This window comes from Electrona antarctica (assembly GCF_951216825.1).
Source record: "Electrona antarctica genome assembly, chromosome: 10".
In the NCBI taxonomy this organism is placed as follows: domain Eukaryota; kingdom Metazoa; phylum Chordata; class Actinopteri; order Myctophiformes; family Myctophidae; genus Electrona; species Electrona antarctica.
In genome coordinates, this window is record NC_136791.1 from 39,045,377 (window position 1) to 39,064,821 (window position 19,445).

The 19,445-nt window shown below is 44.0% G+C and overlaps 2 protein-coding genes across 5 annotated transcripts; both read right to left on the reverse strand.

Moving 5' to 3' along the window:
* Positions 1–332: 332 nt before the first annotated feature.
* LOC306931702 (N(4)-(Beta-N-acetylglucosaminyl)-L-asparaginase) lies at positions 333–9,083 on the reverse strand. Of its 4 annotated transcripts, none has more exons than XM_079513266.1 (11): positions 8,952–9,023; positions 7,473–7,584; positions 5,844–5,982; positions 5,347–5,503; positions 4,930–4,975; positions 3,863–3,901; positions 2,972–3,060; positions 2,427–2,442; positions 2,230–2,291; positions 1,705–1,809; positions 333–718 (listed from the first exon to the last, which is right to left on the reverse strand). In XM_079513266.1, the coding sequence occupies exons 1-11, from the start codon at positions 9,003–9,005 to the stop codon at positions 587–589; spliced, it is 951 nt and encodes a 316-aa protein (XP_079369392.1). In that variant the 5' UTR covers positions 9,006–9,023; the 3' UTR covers positions 333–586. The 4 variants fall into 4 exon arrangements, with proteins under 4 accessions (XP_079369392.1, XP_079369394.1, XP_079369393.1 ...); XM_079513267.1 differs by having other exon boundaries at positions 334–718; positions 2,230–2,297; positions 8,979–9,083; XM_079513265.1 differs by having other exon boundaries at positions 334–718; positions 2,230–2,297.
* Positions 9,084–10,012: 929 nt separating this feature from the next.
* LOC306931260 (acetyl-CoA carboxylase 1-like) lies at positions 10,013–17,152 on the reverse strand (the record flags this gene model as incomplete). The annotated part of the gene is made up of 1 exon (XM_079512555.1): positions 10,013–17,152. The coding sequence occupies exon 1, from the start codon at positions 17,126–17,128 to the stop codon at positions 10,013–10,015; it is 7,116 nt and encodes a 2,371-aa protein (XP_079368681.1). The 5' UTR covers positions 17,129–17,152.
* Positions 17,153–19,445: the final 2,293 nt, after the last annotated feature.

Consider the following 19,445-nt stretch of genomic DNA (forward strand, 5'->3'; position numbering starts at 1 on the left):
GCATCATACTTTTCTATTTGCTCCTCCATCAATATGGTTGGACTGGCAACGTTAATCAGATTCCAAAACAACTTTAAAGGTTATTTTAGTCTGATTTTGATTCATTTATTTCTTTTAGAGAGTACAGAGAGACAGGAAGCTGAGGTTAGAGAGCAAGACGTGTAACACATGGTAGGCCTACTGGCTGGAGTTGAACCGGACATGCTGCAATGATGGTACAGTGCCCCAAGACATTTATAATAATAATAATATTAATAATAATAAAGTCTGGTGATACTGTGCGTTGTGGATAAATGGACCAACAAAACCTTTATCAATGAACGTATGTTTATTGATTTTTACATTCAACACACATACATAATATAAACATAAAAACAAACAAGAAAACAGCTCAGACACAACATAATAAAATGGAGAAACAAAGTATACAAAGACATAGTAAGAATAAGAACAAGAACAGCATGGTTAGCTCTCCCCGCCCCACACCTATTCACTTCTCCATTGGAATGAAGAGACTCAACCTACTTCTTGGCTCCAAAAAAGGGAAATCAGTAAAAAAATCTAATTTTTTCTTATTGTCATCGCTTCATACTTTTCTGTTCCGCCCTCCATCGCTATGAATGGAATGTGGATGGTTAGTACATATTTCCACGGCAACCATATCCTGGTTCCAGAATGCGTAGGGGAACTCAACAGTGGAGGCTGCCCCCACCTCACCCTGGAGACAAACAGAGACAAGACTCTGTCAAACTGATGAGAACATGAGCAAAACAGAAGATGTCAGTTAGAATAACTGAATCTGCTGTAAATGCTCTTTCAGTCTGTTCTGATTCTGTTCCCAAGTTTATTGTTTAAAGGTTAAAGCTCTATATTCAAATCATAATCATTGCTAGAATCATTGCTGTTTGTTCACCAACAGGGACCTCCCGTCTCTCCAGTTCTTTAGTAAACAGAAAATACATTTTCAGGTGGGTTACAAATTTCATCCAACCAGGAGAGTGAACCCAACAAAGAGCATTCATCAGTTTATCCTGTATCCTGTATGAGTTCGCTCTCCTGATTGGATGAAATTGATATTGTTAGCCTGGCATGGCTGAACTGGCGGTTACAAACAGATTCCAACATCACAGCAAAAAAGTCTCACTTTGAATAGTGGGCTCTGATTGGTCTGATTGTTCTGGGGCGAAAATTTAATTCAAAAAAAGAGTGCCAGACCAATATCTGCCCTGGGCATCTTTTTTCCCGTGGCAGATTTGTCTGGTTTCCAGGCTATGATATTGTGACCTGAAACTGAATGTTTACTAAAAGAGCTGGAAAAACATGGAGACCCCTGTTAACCCATTGATGCCTGAGGCTGAATCTGGGAACGCCTTCTAGGGCCTGACCTAAGGTTTCTTCAAATTCTGATTATTATTATTTTTTAAATAGTTATGTTGCTACATGTATAGCAATAGCTGCGTCAATGGGTTGATCAGACACTCAATGATTACTATCAAAATATAGAGTTAGTTAACAACACTTTAAACAAAGAATATCACTTACATCACCTTTATGTCCCATCAGGGTCTTCTCTGATTAGGGAATTTGAGATATAGTAACAACTATATCTCAAATTCCCTAATTATCTGCCTCAACAAAGAAACGAAAGAAAAAATTGGCGACCAAAAATGACAAAAAATTGAGACCTCGTAAATTGTACATTACCTTTGTATTCACAGCTATCAGTCCTATCTCAAAGCAGCTGTCAGAGGCTATCCTCCTCATGATGTCGTCCAGAACGGTACGACAAGCAACACTGGGGGCGGAACCCTTAGAAAGAAGAAAAAACACAGTGAATTATGAATGTTAACATTAAATCACGTTGGTGAACTACCGAAAGTGTAATTGTTTCAGCCAATACTGGTCGCGATCCCTGGTTGAGAAACTGAAATTTTCTTCAAAACTTCAAAATGTACACCACGTAGTGATAACAAGTAACAACACACCCTCAAATGAGATAGGCTATTCCAACAGCAATTTTCTGTAAGGCATGCAGTAGTTGACTGGATTGACTACATGATTGCAAGGTCCCTGGTTCCGTCCATAGGATGGAAAGAGTCCAAAGCATATTATTTCCCCATGGGGACAATAAAAGTATATGTTATATTATCTTATCTAAATATAACAACAAATAACCCTAAAGAAAAATAAGGTATTTTCTGGACTGTTCTGTGAGTCAGGGTTGCTCACCTGTTTCATCAGTTGGACAATGTGGAAGCTGGGACAAAAACACATAATCTTGTCACCATCACCTGTAGCTGAACAGAGATTTTGTGTTGTGTTATTTTCTTGTATGTTATGTTATGGCCATGCTGAGTTTATATTATGTTATGTTGTGTTACAGTATTTTATGTTCAGTAATCATGGCAATGATATAACTGACATACCTGCAGCAGCTCCCACCTGGGTGAAAAAGTAGAAAATGAAATTCATAATTGATTGACGTGACATTTTTAAATCTCTCTATCTCTGTACCTCTTAACCTCTCTTTATGTCACTATTTGTCTTCTCTACTTGGTCTCTCTTTCAATCCCTCTCTCCTCTCTTCTCTCCGCATTTATTTTTGAAGGCCCTCCTACAGTATATTCAGTTATAGTGTAGTTTTTGTCCTAACAAACATTAAATGCCATTGACAATGAATGGAGAATTTACGGCATATGTGGATGAGCAAATTGGCCTAGTCCTTAAATTCCCATTAACAATGAAGCAATAGACAATTAGAGCAAATAGACATGTTACGTCATGATGACAAATTCTCTGACACAAACATTGATATCTTGTAGACCTCTAATTCTTGTTGGTGATAATTTAAAGTGGCAATACAGAAAGACACAACTTTATATCGTAAGTGTATCAGGATGCTGTCTAGTAGATAAGAGCGCTCCTCACTTCACATGGTGTGATTTCAAGTCACAGTTTAGAGTTTACTTGCCATGTGCTCAGCATACAGGCCACAGCCAGGCAGGGGTGAGTCTCCAACTCTTCCTGGGGCCTTGAAGGGGGCACCAGAGGAAGACACACCTGAAATAAATGAATTGTATAGGAATATCACATGCAGCACTCATGCCCTGGGTCACTCTTCTTTGGGAATACCATCACTGATGTAGAGGTGAAAATAGTAAATTTAGTATGAAATATGGCTTAATTGGCTCTATGTAACCTTTTTTTGAGGGTGCTAGCCCCTCCTATGTTCATCTTTTGGTGTCTGTGTAAACACAAACATTGAAGCCAAAAGTGAGGACAGAAAAGTGAAGACACAAATTGTGATTGACCGGAATGACATTTGTGATGATTTGATTGGTTGAGCACGGAATGTGATGTATGATGATAAGAGTGCCCCTCACGTGTGTGATTTTTGAGGGGCGATACCTATGTCCAGCTTTTGGTGTATATGTGCTAACACAAACATTGCGTAACACAAACATTGAAGACGAAGGTGAGGACGCAAATTCTGATTGGCCGGAATGAGATGATGTACGATGATAAGATCGCCCCAGGAAACCCGGTTCAAATCCGGTAGGAGGAAAGTTACCTAGTGCAGCTTTAATGTATGTTTTGTAATAATAATAATCTAAATACCGGTATACAAAGTAATTTGTAAATAAAGTTTTCAAATAATGCTAACAGAGTAAAAAGTACAATATTTGTCTGAGATGTAGTGGAGTATCAACTGTTCACATAAGCAAGTAAAGTAAAAGTAACCCAATATTGTACTTAAGTACTACTGCAATACTTGAGTTACTTTCTACCACTGCTGTTGTCGATACAGATGATGAATAGGAATGAGTGGAAATACAAGAAAGGAAATGTGATACTGACTCACCAACAGTTATGTTCCCTGTTGTGTCCACAGCTATGAGACCTGGGAAGTGACGTGAAGAAACTACATATGTTCACTGCTGTCGTAATGACTGTTTCTACACTTGCTGAAAATAGCTGATCTACAAGCCCACAGCTTGTAGATCGGCTATTTTCAGCATGCAACCAAGTGTAAAATGAGTTATACTGGATCTCTTGTCCACTAGTCCCTTCCTAACATTTTAGTCTAGTTTTTATTTGTTGAAGAAATTGTCAGTATATTTAGTCTTAGTTTTAGTCATCATAGCTTAGTTTTTATTTAGTTTCCATTTAGTTTTTGTCAGTGGAAAAAGGTAGTCGACGAACATTTTTCGTCTCAGTTTTAGTCAACGAAATCAACACTGATTTATATAAAAGTGTCAACTTCCTGTACGCTTTCTCCACAGATCCAGATTTGAAGAAAGAGAAAAAAGTTGGGTCATGTAATTTTGGGTTTGTTTGTATGCATAATGACTTACTTTGAGACCTGTTTCACCGTGCAATGTAAGTCAGTGGAGAGATTATTTTGGAATATCAATTTCAAAGTAACCCAAACCTCTATCAAAGTGAATTTAGCTTTATCAAAGTGAATTTTGCTTTAAGATTAGTTCACTTTTACCATGTAAAAAAAAGTAAAAACAAAACAAAAGCATAAATATTCGGTTGTTTTATTGTGAGAAAAATCCAGATTTGGCATTTGGGTTGTTAAGGTGAGTAGTATCCATGGCATGGCCTGAAAGCTTTATCTCCAAGGATACATTGAGCTCCCTCTACTGTTGGAGTCCATTACTACAGTATTTCCTACAACCATGCTGAAAACTACAATCTGTACTATGTCCATTGTCTCAATGGAGAGGTAATTGCAACCATATACAACCAGTCAGTGTCCTGCCCGACACCAGGGCCAAAATCTTTCAGTGGAATAGTAGCTAGACCACCTCTAGGATCCAACCACAGTAGATGTGCTAGTTATACATTATTGTTTGAATCTTCTGTATTATAAGTTATAACATACAATGAATAACTATAAAAAAGTAACAGTTCAAATCTTACCAAGCGTGTCATGACCAGAGATCCTTTGATTCTTTTCAAGGTACTCCTACAAGAGGGAAGAATATCTTTAAATTCTGGGTTGATTGTTTCAATTTTCTAAATCAGTGGTTCTCGAGAGGTGAATTTACACCTACTGTATAATGACATGCCCCAAATAGGGATGCCAGGGTGAAAGTAGTAGTAAAAGTAGTTAAGTCTGTCTTTAGGGTTTTATAAAAAGTATTAACAATAGCGTATGACTAAATAATAGCTACATTACAATTTACCATTGGATCCATTTGGAGTTTTTTTCTCCATTTCCTGAAAAGTAACGGTCTTGGACATACAAGGTTTCCACCCGATAGGGACAGTGTACAGCACAAGACGTACACACCAGGGAATGCACTTTCCTTCCATTCAGCCTGTAATGTGTGGTACCTGATAAGCCATAGCAGAGTTTGTAGTCAGCATGTTGTCATTAGGCTCTATGGCAAATCCCTGTTCTCTGGCAAACGCCACTGCTCCCTCTCCAACCAGCAGACTATGAGGGCTTTTGTCCATCACCCTGCGAGCCACACGGACGGGAGCCCCCACTCTGGAAATGCACAAAGTTTCACTTTGACAACTTGATTTTCATTTTGAAGAGATATTTTGTAAGTCCACTATAGTGCTTTTTGAGCGGCGCTCATACATACACAGCTTTGTGTGTATGTATGAGCACGGAATGTGCTCAGCTGATTGGCTGAGCATGGGATGTGATGTATGAAGATGTATGATAGGAGCGCCGCTCACTTCACACAAGTGTGCTTTTTTCTCACCTAAATGACAAAACTCTTCATCTTCCTCTGAAATAATATATTTTATCGATGTGTCTTTATTGCTTTACTATTTTGTTTTGTCATTGTGATCATAAACTAAATACATGCATCTCTTACCCCTGGAGAGCTGCCACAGCCCCAAACCTCCCGGCTTTGCCTTCCATGATGGCTGCGTCACACTCCAGCACTCCTCTGCTGTTGGGGAAACCTCCTCTGCCCACTATGTGTCGACCTGTCTCTGGGTCATTCTCCACCTCTGGGAACACCACACATAAATGGTAAATGGTGCATTTATATAGCGCCTTTATCCAAGGCGCTTTAGAGAGATTGTGCATTACATTCACCCATTCACACACCGATGCTGGAGGAAACCACGCAAGGCACCAACCTGCACATCGGGAGCAATTAGGGGTTCAGAGTCCTGCTCAAGGACACTTCGACACGAACCCTGGGGGAGCCCAGGTTCGAACTGGGAACCTTGCGGTTCCCATCCAGTCACTCTACAGCTGAGCCAATGCCGCCCCACATACAATGGCTTATTTGCCTCTTTTTTTTTGCAGTGTGGTGCCGAAGGGAAACATCTAGGAGAGGGTCCCCCTGTGTGGCTGGTAACCTGCCAGGCCGGGTTACCTACCCAGTGATGTAAATTGTAAGGAACACACAAGCACACAAGGAAGCTGCATGGTTTGTATGACAGATGGTGCAACTGTTCAAGTTTGTGGCGCCACCCAATGGGCAGAAGTTAAAGTGGTTTAAGTGGTACTCCTCAACATGCAATTTCAATTTGGGCATGATTTTTGTAATACTGTAGGCCAAATTGACAAATTTGTGGTGCAGGTTCTGCCTTGCTCTACTGGTAGTTCGATTGCAAGGTTTCGGTCCAGCAGTGCCTGAAATTAGCTGGTCACAGAACCACAGATGGAGTGACAAACTGATTCCCAAATAGGCACGCCATTTAGCATTTTCTTCAAAAACATTTTGTCCAAAACTCATGTGAAAAGCACTCTCCCAGCAGACCAAAGAAAGAAGCACAACCACAAACATTGGTGCTATAACAGCCAGTTGAACCATGTGTCATAAAATAAAATAGAAATTCCCCAGTGTTCAGCTCAAACAAAGGGTTCAATTTGTTCTACTGCTATGCCGCCAAAATGTGGAATGCCATATTCATTCATAAAAAGTGTGAATCCTTACTCTCCTTCAAAACCACTCTAAATAAGAAGAGCACATACTGGTCAGTGGCTGCGATTTGGAACTGGTCCCTGTAAAAATCCAAGCCTATCACCATAAATGCCCCCCGAATGCTTTACTGTACATATTTTCTTTTTGATTAGTACTCATTTATATGGTGTTTATAGTATTGTATATTTGTCTGTCACTAAATGTTTCAATGAATTGAATACACAGAACCCCACCAATGGAAACGAGCCACAGTGGTTTCTTGGGTTCAATCCTTTAAGCATTGTATTTGTATTAAACGGTACTCTTCTGTGCTTTTTGAAATGTGTTAATGATGAAGTATTAATCAATCAGAACAGGATCACTGTCTCCCCCCACTGCTCATCAACAGAAAGAGGAAAGTAGCAACTACTCTAGACTCGAGTATTAGAATTAGATAATTTAACTTTTCATACACAATACAATACACTTTACATTAACTCAAGTCAATGTGCACAGAAGAAACGTAGCCTACATGTAAAAGAATAAAACAACATGGTTTGCTACATGGTTTCTATCATTACCAACCTGCCAGTGCGTCCTCCACAGCATCAGTAGCCTGGTGGCCAGCGCTGATGAGCTCTTTAAGTCTTTCTACAGCCCGTGCAGAGAATGCCCATGTTCCTACTGCTGCCATGCTCTTTTTGAAACATAATAGAATATGCAGATTCATATATTTTCAAAAGCCATATTTGGTTTATTTCGATAGTACAGTGAACGCAGGAAATACAAAGGTAGGGCAACAGGTAGAGGGTATTTCTTGAGTCTACAGCACCTAGAGCACAGTAAAAGGTAGCCCTAGAATGGCTCTTGTTGTTTCATACAGTATGTACAGTATTTCACATACAGAGCCATAGAACACCCTGCTTAATTTTTGGTCGGACGTAAAATGCGCGGCCTAAATGTGATAAATGCTTCGTTTGTACTCACCCATTAAATAATTCCAAAGACGTGGAGTGAAATATGGTCCTCTAGTTTCATATCCATGTGAAAGTTCTGGCACAAAACGAGTATTTAGACAATTATCTCCACTTTTTCTGTCATTCCGGGCCCCTCGCCCGGAGAGAAAGATGTCCGTGTGCATCTCTTGAAAAAGTGGAGATAATTGACTAAATACATGTTTTGTGCCAGAACGTTCACATGGATATGAAACTAGAGGACCATATTTCACTCCACGTCTTTGGAATTATTTAATGGGTGAGTACAAATGGAGCATTTATCACATTTAGGCCGCCCATAATTCAATTCAACCAGGAACGGTTGGAAGGGATCTATGCCTCTGATAGGCCTACATGAAAATTTACGAAGTTAATTAAATGATCACATGCATTCTAGGTCTAAGTAAAAGGGATTCCCAAAATGCAGACTTTATGCATAGTCTGTAAATAAATAGCCTATCCAAATACAAAACGTTTATTAGATCATAGAGAAATGGTGGGCCAGCAGTCTAGCAGATGATTGATATTGTTATCTGATGGTTGTTTGTTGTAGCCCTTATGTTGAATTGAAAATGGTGGACCCTATTGTAAACAAGTGTAATGCGTTATGGTGTCGTCCACATGCAGTTAACAGTTTTGTATTGAGTTGTGCTTACGTTGAAATGTACTGTAATTCTCCAATCTGTTAATAAATACTTCAATCAATCAATCAATCAATCAATAAAGATCTAATAAGGGTCCATTTGGTTACCAACTCTCCATAATTTAGCTGGGGACCACCTTGAACCATTAAAGGCTTTGATCAGTGTCCTCTCCTCACTAATGCTCATTATAATAATATGGTAGGCTACCTCCTACAGTACAATTTTTGTCCACCTAGTGACATCCGCCACTGGTCAAACGGAGAAAGAAAAAGGTTTTGCAAAGAGAAGGGTCTGTGAAATCAGTTATCTATCCATGATATATCTATTACTTATAAATCCAAATTTGGGCAACTTTCCAACAACCTCGTACCTCCCCTCCACATAAACCTTTACACTTTGTGAGCATTAATCGGTGTGTGACTCACTGGAGTGTGGACTATTTTTATTCTTACATTGTTGGCGAAGTCGGCAGTTGCCATTTATCAGCGTGAAGAGATCTAGAATCTAGATAGTCGGATATAAGTAATACGAGGAGGCAGCAGTTCCGCATAACACCCCACGCCCACCCACCGGTTTAGCATTTCAGTACTTCAGAATAAGAGTTCATATATACAATATATATTGAGCCGTATATCTCAACATACATTGTTACTGTTTTTGGTCCAGTAGGCTACCCAACCTAGTAGGTCTTTAGGTGTGCAGCCTCTTTTTCTACATAGCGTTCCTACCTCGGATTTACTTCCATTATAAGATGTATTATTTAAAAAAAGATATAAAACATATGTGGAAACAAATGCATGAAGGTAGGCTATGCCCTACTAAAATAGATTTAGCACTAATCGGTCCAGTGAATTGTGAGATTATACCTCCAACAAACAGACACAGGCATGACGCACCCTGAGAACTGTGTGCGTGTGCCCATGGTCACCTAAAACAAATTCCCTCTGCACAGCCTCTCATTCACTCAGTGACAGTGACCCAGGGCTCGTACCACTCCGAGGGAGCCATGCTCTCCGCTGGCCGACTCCTCTAAAACAAGCCAGCCTCTTGCAGTGCCACAGTAGCCTGATTATCAGACTATCAGACTAGCTCAGTCCACTCAGAAAGTGGGCGGGGTCTTTGGGCTGGATCCAGGCTAGTGCCACAGTGCAAAAAGAAAAATTATAATCACACTTGGCATAGCACACACACAAAGTCCAGTGATATAAAGTTGGCTAGTTATGTTCTTTGATATAACTGATATTTAATTTAGTCACTTAATCACAATAAATGGAAAAATATTTTCTTAAAAAGTGTTTTAATGATTGTGTGAGGAGTAGCCTCAATAATTGGAGAGAATCCTCCTGATGGAGAATGAAACTGTATACCACCTTTACTGTCGTAATAAAACCACAAATTATGCCCCCACATATTCTCCCATTTGTACAGTAAATTACCAACATTGTAAATTTGACAAAATGTTCTCTCATAGAGACTGCTCTTCCTTCTAGGAAGAGGCTGGAGCCTCCATGGTGGACAGGATACGCACAACCTCAGTTCGCTGCGTGGGTGAGATATGCTGGGTCATATGAACAATGGAATCCATTGCAATGTCTGGGTTAGCTTGAACAAAGCAACGCATCTGCTTGAGGATGTGGTCCCTGCGGATGCACTTGATGTTCTCGTAGATGATGGACCTCACACCCTCTTCCTCTGCTAGCTGCCTGTCGAACCACTCCACCACCTCCTTATTGCTGTCCCACAGATAGGCCTTGTCAGCGCCTTTAGCCTCTACAAACCAGAGGTGTAGTAAGGCTTGGATTTGGCCTTCAGTCAGCTCACTGTTGGCCTTTTGGATCTTTCGCTTCACTGTGTCCTCCAACAGCAGACGCCGCAAACGCCAGTAGAAGAACTGACGGGATGTCTGCCATTCTAAGATATCCGTGATGACGCCCTTCTCCTTCATGCGACCTGGGGTATCATGAAGATCTGCAAACTGCACGGCCACCTGGTGGTAGATGGGCAGGAGAAACTCCTCATGCTCCTTCAGCTTGATCTCCAGTTCCTTACGCTCTGTGGAGCTTAGCTCTGGAGTTCCAAGCCTTTCAGAGAGGCTCATGTAGATGGGATCTATCCTCCTCATGGTCTTCACCAGGTCTTTCCTCCTAAACTTGATCTCCACAGTGCCTTCAGGCTCCAAAACTCCACCTCGGCTGTCCTTGTCAGCATACATCTCCATGTGGCATGGGTTGATGGTGGGGTCTATGACCACCCAAGACCCTCCTCTCAGCTCAGCCTGTGGAGGGATGTAGATCAGCACTGGCTGCTGGAACTCCCTGAGGCCATCCACAATGTAGGCCCCAAACTTCAACACCTGGTCATACATATCTTTCATTCCTCCAGAGAAACCCCTCCAATTGGCAAACACAATTAGAGGCAGGCCTTCCCTGTTCAGGTCCTTGATGGCCTGGGCTGTTTTGAAGGCGGAGTCTGGGAACCAGACCTGTCCAGCCTGTTGGATAATCTTGGCCTCTGAGTCCAGGTTGGCCGGATCAGCTGGGATTGAGAGCTCTACAGATCTGGTCTCCACAGCGACAACTCCAGTAGGTATTCCACCAAGTCTGGCTCTGCCCACCACCACACTCTGGGCCCATGGCTGCATGATCTCCATGAAGGAACCATGGTCAAAGAAGCCACTCTGCCACGAACCCTTAGACATCTGGCTGGGCCGTCCACTCAGCATCCAGCGAGGGTCATAAGGAGCCTTGGACGGCACAAACTCCACTGGGCGGGATATGGGATCCTTGGCATGAAGGATGGGCACAGGACTACTTTTACACATGGGCATGTAGGAGAGCCACCTCAACAGGGTTAAGACTCCCTCAAAGTCATTACACACAGTACTGTGGGTCACACCATTGTTGTGCATGATCTGGATTCCACCGAGCTGGTTATTTGACGTGTACAGTTCTCTACCCAGTACCTTGTTGAGAGCTCCAACTCCAGTAAGGATAATGTGGGAGTTGTCCACCTGAATGGTGCGCTGACCCAGCCTCACCAAGTAAGCTCCAATTCCTATGGCTCTGCATGTTACCAGGTTCATGGTAATGATCTCCTCATATGCCAGAGAGGACTCCCCGGCAATCATGCCAGAGCCCTTCAAGTTCTCTACACCCAGACCATCCTCCTTCCCAATGATGGCAATGATCTTGTACCTAGACTCTCCCTCATCCTCCACATGCTCACAGTGCACAGAGTTTAAGGCTGAGACTTTTGTGTAATCATGTGGGGTCAGGTAGAGGTACTTGAAACCCTTGTCGGGGTCAGACGGGTCCTGCCAGGCCACCTGGAACATGTGCATTATTTCTTCTGCCAAACCTATGCGAGCACCGCTGTTGGCGGCAATGTAAATGCGAGGTATGCCGCTCTCTCGGGCCATTTTAGAAGCCTGCAGGAACAGTGTATCCTCCTGAGGGCCGAATGACCCTATCTTGTGCGTGATGTCGTTGCTGATGACAATGATCTCTCGGCCTGCTGGGTACTCTGGAGTCTGCAGGGTCATATGCCACGCCACCATACCGATCTCATTTTCTCCTGGCAGTCGATTAATCCGCACTAGCTGACCATTGGAGTCCAGTACCAGCTCTGTAAAGGTGAGCAGCTCAGAAGGCAGAGGGCATTTTGGCAGGTGGGCATATTCTTGGGTGGAATGCCACAGTTTCCTTAGAGCCTGTCTGAACATCTCAGGGAAGTCATAAACATATGTGGTACCCAGGGACTGAGCCTGGAAGCGTTTGGATTGCAGCAGGTCCTTGACGACATATGGGGTGTTGATGAGCATGCCATGTAAAGGCCCCTGCTTGTCTCCATATGCCTGGAACATGATCTGGGGGTCTTTTGGCCCAACCTGTCCCGTTCGAGAGTCGGTGACCTCCTTGTACAAGCCGATATCTAGGTGGTAGCCCGACTCATTTGTAACGAACATGCGGATAGGGATCTGTTTGCCTGTGGGCGTCAAGCGGATGTTGCATTTCAGCTCGGCTTGGAGGACACGGAGCTTCCAAAGGCGACTGCCATAACGTATCACCATGGAACGCACTGACTCCTCAATCTTCGAAGGGTCAATGATGACTGTGGGGACAAAATTGAGGAAGATGTGGTTGCAGTCTGTTCGTACGGTGGTGTTGTTAAAGGCCACCTCTAGCTCATCCATAGCTTCCAGCAGGAAGCGCTCTGCCTCATTGTGAAGGTACTCAAATGATGCCTCCTTGGTGATGAAGTCAGAGTGGCGGATAATGGCTCGAACAAAGAAACGGTAGTCTTTGACCTCTTTGCCTACTTCTGCGTGGGCAGCACCCAGGTACAGGTACATCCTTTGGTTGGCACAGGGAATGGCAGTCAGGGAAAAGTTACACATGCGGTTGAACTCCAACTGAAAGCCCAGTGCTGGCTCCAAGTGACGATAGATCCTATCCTCCTCAAATTTGTCTCTGGCACGGAATGTGAAGAACTTGAGAAACTCTTTATGAAACCTTTGGTCCACCACATAATTGATCTGTTTTCTGAAGTCCTTCCGAGCCACTAGGAATGTTATTCTACGGATGCCATGTTCAAACAGCACAGATTTCTTTGACTGAGTGAACTCCTGGAACATGGCCGCCAGGCTATCATCATCAATGTCACTGTCCACCGTTATAACCACATTCAGGATGTGAATAGGTTCGTCCAGAATACTCTTGATGTCCTCAGGGTATAGCACATTGTTGTTTACCTCTGAAAAGGTAGGCCTGGGTGGTGGAAAGTCAGAGAAACAGCCCAACACATCATTAATGTTCCTGGTAAACTCCTCAAAGGAACAGAAAGACACCATGACCCCCATGCGCTGGAACGGCAGAGTGAAGGAAGTGTCCAGCAGAACATTACTCATGCTGGCCGTGTGCACCACGCCATAGTGATTTAGATTGGATGAAAACAATATGCTTTTCAAGGATTTCGAATCAGAATCTTTACTCTTCTCTGTATTTGTATCCTGAATTTTGCTACCCTGTGTTTTAAGGTCCTGAGTCTTAGCTGATTGTAAATTTGCATCCAAAACTTTGATGTGTGGATGTTTATTTAGAGTGGGGATGTTCCCTCTGTCGGGGTGTGATGTGGGAAGCATGAACTGGAACTCCACGACACAAGTATTATCCTTCAGCTGCCGATGCTGAAAACTGTTTAGTTCATAGGCAATGTACGCTCTGCGCACGTACACCTCCAGGGCAGCCATTCTGACCACCTGGTTACTGTGGTAGAAGAAGTTTGTCAGGACGTCAAAGATGGATGTCTCTGACAGTATCAGTTTCCGCAGGTTCTCGATGCAGGACTGCTGCCCGTACATTTCGATAGCAGAGAGGAAGATGGACTCCATCTGGTTGTGTCGGAGCTCATAGGAGGGTATGTGGGAAGCTATCCGAACCTGTCTGGCACGCAGCGCCACCTTGGCATTCGTTGACTTGCTGAGCTGGGTGAGCTCGGTCAGGATGGTCATCAGCTCATCTGTGAGTGGAAGATCACGCCCACACAGTTGGTCAATCAGCATAGTAACCAATGTGTTCTTTTTTGTGACCTGGGCATGGGAGAATATGTAGTTGAGTACATTGGCCATGTCACCTTTATTTTCTTCACGTAGTGCAAATACACACTTATCATAGTGTCCATTCTGGAACTGGATCTCTACTTTGAGGTACTGTCTGAGCAGGTCCATCACCACAGCCTTCATGTGGCCCTGGATGCCATTGCGATACTTCTGCAGTAGGTGGACAATGCTCTGGGTGTTCATAAAGAAAACATCTATCTCTGACTTGCTGTTCAGTGTAGCCGCATGGCTATCTAGGATGTTGGTGATCTGCTGGCTTGGGAACTGGCACAACACTGAGGTGATGTTGCGGGCGTATTGTGCCATCTCTTTCTTGATGGCTTTTTCAATGGTGGGGGGGATGCGACTTGACACACTGGTCATAATGTCCTGCAGCTCCAATAGAGGCAAGGAGGGGTCTCGCATGGTCTTCATCAACGTCTCCACCCACCCCTTAAGCTTGACACCAAAAAAAGGTTCGGGCAGGCAGTAGCCGTCCATGATATGAACCAGGTGGTCCAATGTTCTGTGGAAGACCCTATGCACATTCTCCCCTCTCGTTACAGCCTGGATGGTGGGCAATGCCCCTGTGTACAGCTCTGTGTGTTGAACTCTGCTGGGGTCATCCAGCTGGAGCTTGGCAATGATGCAGCCTTGCTCTAGTGAAGCCCCAGCTCTTTTTACATTGTGAATAATACCAGATTCCGCAGAGGTCAGAGTCATCACCATTTTCATTACCTCTATCTCAGCATAGCAGTGGCCAGCAGACACATGCCCACCGTCCTCCACCATGCACTGGATGAGTTTTCCTGCCGAGGGTGAGCGCAGCAGTGTTGGGTCATACTCCTTCTCAAAAACACAAGTCCTGTTCCCGATAGTAATTCGATACCTGTCCACCTCCTCTTTCATGTATGTGGTGTAGCTACTGCCATCGTAGGAGAGCAGAAGGCCTCCATCACTAAGGTGATGGACGTCCACCTCAGCAGAGGAGTGGTTCATGATGACCACATAGGAGATGGGAGACTGGCGTGTCACAGTCAGGGCATACTTGGTGCCTTCGTAGATCAGCTCCAAATCCACTGTGTTGAGAAGTGTGTGTGCCGATAACACCTGGCCCCTTTCCAGTGAGTGCAGGAAGTTGGACAAGCTGTTCCTCAGGTTGACATCGGCCACATGGAGAGCACCACTTATGATCCCAAGCATGGTGTCTGGACGCTCTGCCTGCATCTTCTCAGAGATGAGCCGGTCCAGCCAGCCAGTGTCAATACTGTTCTGCTGGAAGCTCTCCATCTCCAGCAGCTTTATAAGGTATTGTACTGTGGTCCTGAAGTCTCCCCTGATAGACAGCTCCTTCAGAGCCACTACCATGTTAGAGATGGCTTCCTCGCGATTCTCTCCCCAGGAGAAACAATGTCCAAACTGGGAGTCAGCAAACTCGTGCAGACCACCTGCCGCAGCAACACTGAAGTAACCCCAAATGTTCTTATTACTGCGGAAGTTTAACTCTTGTACTGTTCCTGAGCTTGGCTTGAAACCCTCATCTGGGTTTTCACTGGTGATGCGGGTTGCAATGACGTGGCCCCGAGGGGAGGGTGCTGTGGAAAGACCTTCAAAGTCAATGGGACAGTCCCCCCAGGGCTGAACCCCATACAGAATCCTAATATCTTTAATGCGGTACAGAGGGATACCCATGGCAATTTGCAGCTGTGCAGCAGGCAGGTTGACATCAGCCACCATTTCAGTGCATGGGTGCTCCACCTGAAGACGAGGATTGAACTCTAGGAAGTAGAAGCTGCTTTCTTGGCTGTAGAGATACTCCACTGTGCCAGCACTCACGTATCCAACCATCTTAGCTAGTTTCACTGCACACCGCTCCATGTCTTCAAACACGTCTGCAGTAGCAATGGTAGCAGGAGCCTCCTCTATGATTTTCTGGTGCCTTCGCTGCACAGAACAGTCTCTGCCAAATAAGGAGATGGCATTGCCGTACTGATCAGCCAAGATCTGCACCTCCACATGGCGAGCATGCTTGGCCAGCTTCATGATGAAAATAGGTGATCCTGGAACTTCTGTCTGGACCTGTCTATAGAGGTTAGGGAAATCATCTGCGGAGCTGACCTTGCGGATTCCCTTTCCTCCACCTCCTTCAGAGGCCTTCACCATTATAGGGTAGCCCAAAAGCTCTGCAGCCTTTAGGCCAGCCTCCACATTATGGATACAGCCTTGCTCATACAGTTCAGAGGGAACATTGATGATCTTTGTCTTTTGGTTGCTGTCTGTCCACTCTACTGTCAGACCTGTCCCACTCCAGGGAAGGGTAGGAATGCCAGCGGTTTGAGCCACAATAGAAGAGGCAATCTTGTCTCCAAGAGCCCACATGGCCTGACTTGGGGGACCTATAAAGGAAATTCCATGTTTTTGAAGCAACTCCGGGAGTTTAGGGTTTTCAGAGGCATGGCCCCATCCAGCCCACACTGCCTGAACAGGTATGCGTTTAGCAATGTCCAGAATAAGATCTACATTGGCGTAGTTGTTGTTATTGGCCCCCCCTGGCACAAGCTCATGAGAGTCAGCCATTTTAATGTACTCTGCATTGGCATTCATGTCCTCAGGGGCCACCATGACAACAAAGTGGACAGCCCTTTCATTGCGGAACATCTCATAGGCCCAGCGGCGGATGGAACGCATACATTTGACTGCTGCAATACCATTGTTGGCAATGAGGACCTTCTTGATGACCTTGTTTCCACCAAAGTGGTTGACGAATTCAGCAGGGGAGGCGACAGTGAAATCCCTCTGCAGGTCAATGCGATGGCGGTCCCTTCCCTGCTTTACTAAGTGCAGCTGTGACATGCTCGACCTTAGGTGGCCGTTGATGTGGTCGAAGCCCAGCTCAAAGGTGCTATCTGGACTAACAGATGATGGTGACAGTGAGTGAGAGTCCTTCTCCACCAACGGTGACTCTGGCTTCTCCGAGATCTCATCCTCTGAGTGTTCCGCTGACATCGAATCCACGACGAAGTGTGAGTGCAGTGCCATAACCACAGAGGTCTTAGCAGGTGCGCCCTGCAGTGCCATGGCTGGACAACACGAACAGGCTGCACACACATGTACGAAAAAACATGTAATGCTAAAACATTGATTCCAAAATATAAGTTGCTCAATTCTGTTCCACATTTCTGTCACAGAGATGATGATGATGACGTCATGAAAACATCAAGGGCCTGTAACAGCAAAGATGCCAAATATGGCATTAAGAATCTTTAGGCTATTAGGCATCCCAAAGGAATCTCATGATTTGCCATGGTTTCCCAATATTTATGAACAGAGTAGAGGCCAGTCTGGATGTCCATATTTGGCAAGACTGAGGTCATATTATTTTGATACTGCGAGATTTGAGACAGCTCAACCTAAAAGCTGACATCACAGGTTAGTGTTATGAGAGACAGTCCTGCAGTGAGTACCACACCAGGTAGACCACACCAATGCAACTCATTGACTTGCAATGAGTTGCATTGGTGTGGTTTACCTTAAAAACCGTTTTGTCCAAACTGACCCTTTGGTGTGGTGTGGGCTTTAGTTACTTCCTGGTTGATTCCAAGTTAGTTGAAGGGGCATACTTATGTAATGTCAACAGTGTTTGAGCCTGCATTCACATAAAAGTACACCTTGCTGTTTGTACTCCTGACATTACGTTTTTAATCGTTTGAGAAGTAGAGCTTGGCCAAGTCCACACAGACCAGACCGGACAGAACATAGTCTGGCTTGTGGGGTGGGAAATTTGGTATATAGTATTTTTATTGGCCTACAATATTGTCTATATACATACATTCATGAATCCACTTGCTGAGTCAGTATTGAGCAATTTGTTTTATAGGGGTTTCTTGTGACCCTACCATTAACATCCAATATAAGGCAAAAATGTCAAACTTTCCTTATGCTTTAAGTAGCATGATGTCAAACTAGGGGGTTTTCATGATTCTGAATCCATTCCAAGCATTAGTTTTGCAAAAAAAAAACACTATTTTGGGCACATTTGGGCAAGTGGCTATGGCTGTTTTTAGCCCAAGGAGTGTTTTTGTGCAAAACTAATGCTTGGAATGGATTCAGAATCATGAAAACCCCCTAGTTTGACATGTCACATGTTACTTAAAGCATAAGGAAAGTTTGACATTTTTGCATTACAGGATGTTAATGGTAGCTAGGGTCACAAGAAACCCCTATAAAGAATTGCTCAATACCGACAGCCGGTCAGCAAGTGGATTCATGAATGTATGTATATAGACAATATTTTATTTAGGCCAATAAAAGAAACTAGGCTATATACCAAATTTCCCACTTTAAACAAAAGAAGCCTGTCGGCTGCCGGACTAACAGCAACTTCTGAAGGAAGTAATTGTTTGAGTCAAACAGTCTCTGTAACATCCGTTGTTGCCAAAATGGCGAGTCAGGTGGGGAAAGAGGAAACAGCAGGTCGCAAGCACAATGAAGAAACTAACAGGAAATGAAAATACATCAAAAGGAATTGGCCCTTGATCCCTCCAGACAGAACTATGCTGTGGGATTAGTTGCTGTTGTGATCAGCTGCCTGTCATCAGGATTTGCAGGCGTTTTGAGAAGATCCTCAAAAGAACCTCCACCTCCCCTTTGGGTCTGAAACGTTCAGCTGGGACTCTTTGGCACGGCGCTCGCCATGCTGGTACTTACTACTTAGGCAAAAAGATGGATCGCAGGTCTGTTAATGGGTTCTTTGGTTATACTCCGATGGTGTGGACTGCCATTTTCAACCATGCATTTGGGGGCCTTTTGGTGGCTGTGGTGGTGAGGTACGCAGACAACATCCTCAAAGGGTTCGCCACGTCCTTCTCCATTGTGGTTTCCACGGTGATGTCGATCTACCTGTTTGGTTTCCAAATAGATAAATGGCCATAGCAATCTGCTTCGCATGTGACTACTCTTTAGTTGCTATTTCTGGGGTAAATGGAACAGATTTTGCCAGGCTCACTGGCAAGTGGCAACCCTGTAGTATTCTTCCCTCATCCTTGCATGAAAGGATTGGTCACTGCCTGTGCCCTCAATCAGCTTCCAACATTATTGGTCAGGTCAGTCTGCCCATCAAAAAGGATGCAGGTGCTTCTCCCTGCACTTTTCCTCAAATTCTTCCCCCAGCTCTCTCATCAACTTCTCCTGTCTTCTCTTGACTTTTTAGTTTTCATCAATCACTTTGCACAGGGTGTCTTCTGTGATGATTCCTGCATCAACCAGAGCTGTAGTTGCCATTTCTACAGTTGGCCTGAGCGAATAAATCGCAAATTAATACAAA

Coding starts and splice junctions, on each gene's coding strand:
- LOC306931702 (XM_079513265.1), bottom strand. CDS start 9,005: ATGGCAACTGCCGACTTCGCCAACAATGTAAGAATAAAAATAGTCCAC. Junction 3,902..4,929: donor CTCTGGTCATGACACGCTTG/GTAAGATTTGAA, acceptor GTCACTTCCCAG/GTCTCATAGCTGTGGACACA. Junction 1,810..2,229: donor TTGTCCAACTGATGAAACAG/GTGAGCAACCCT, acceptor CTTCTTTCTAAG/GGTTCCGCCCCCAGTGTTGC.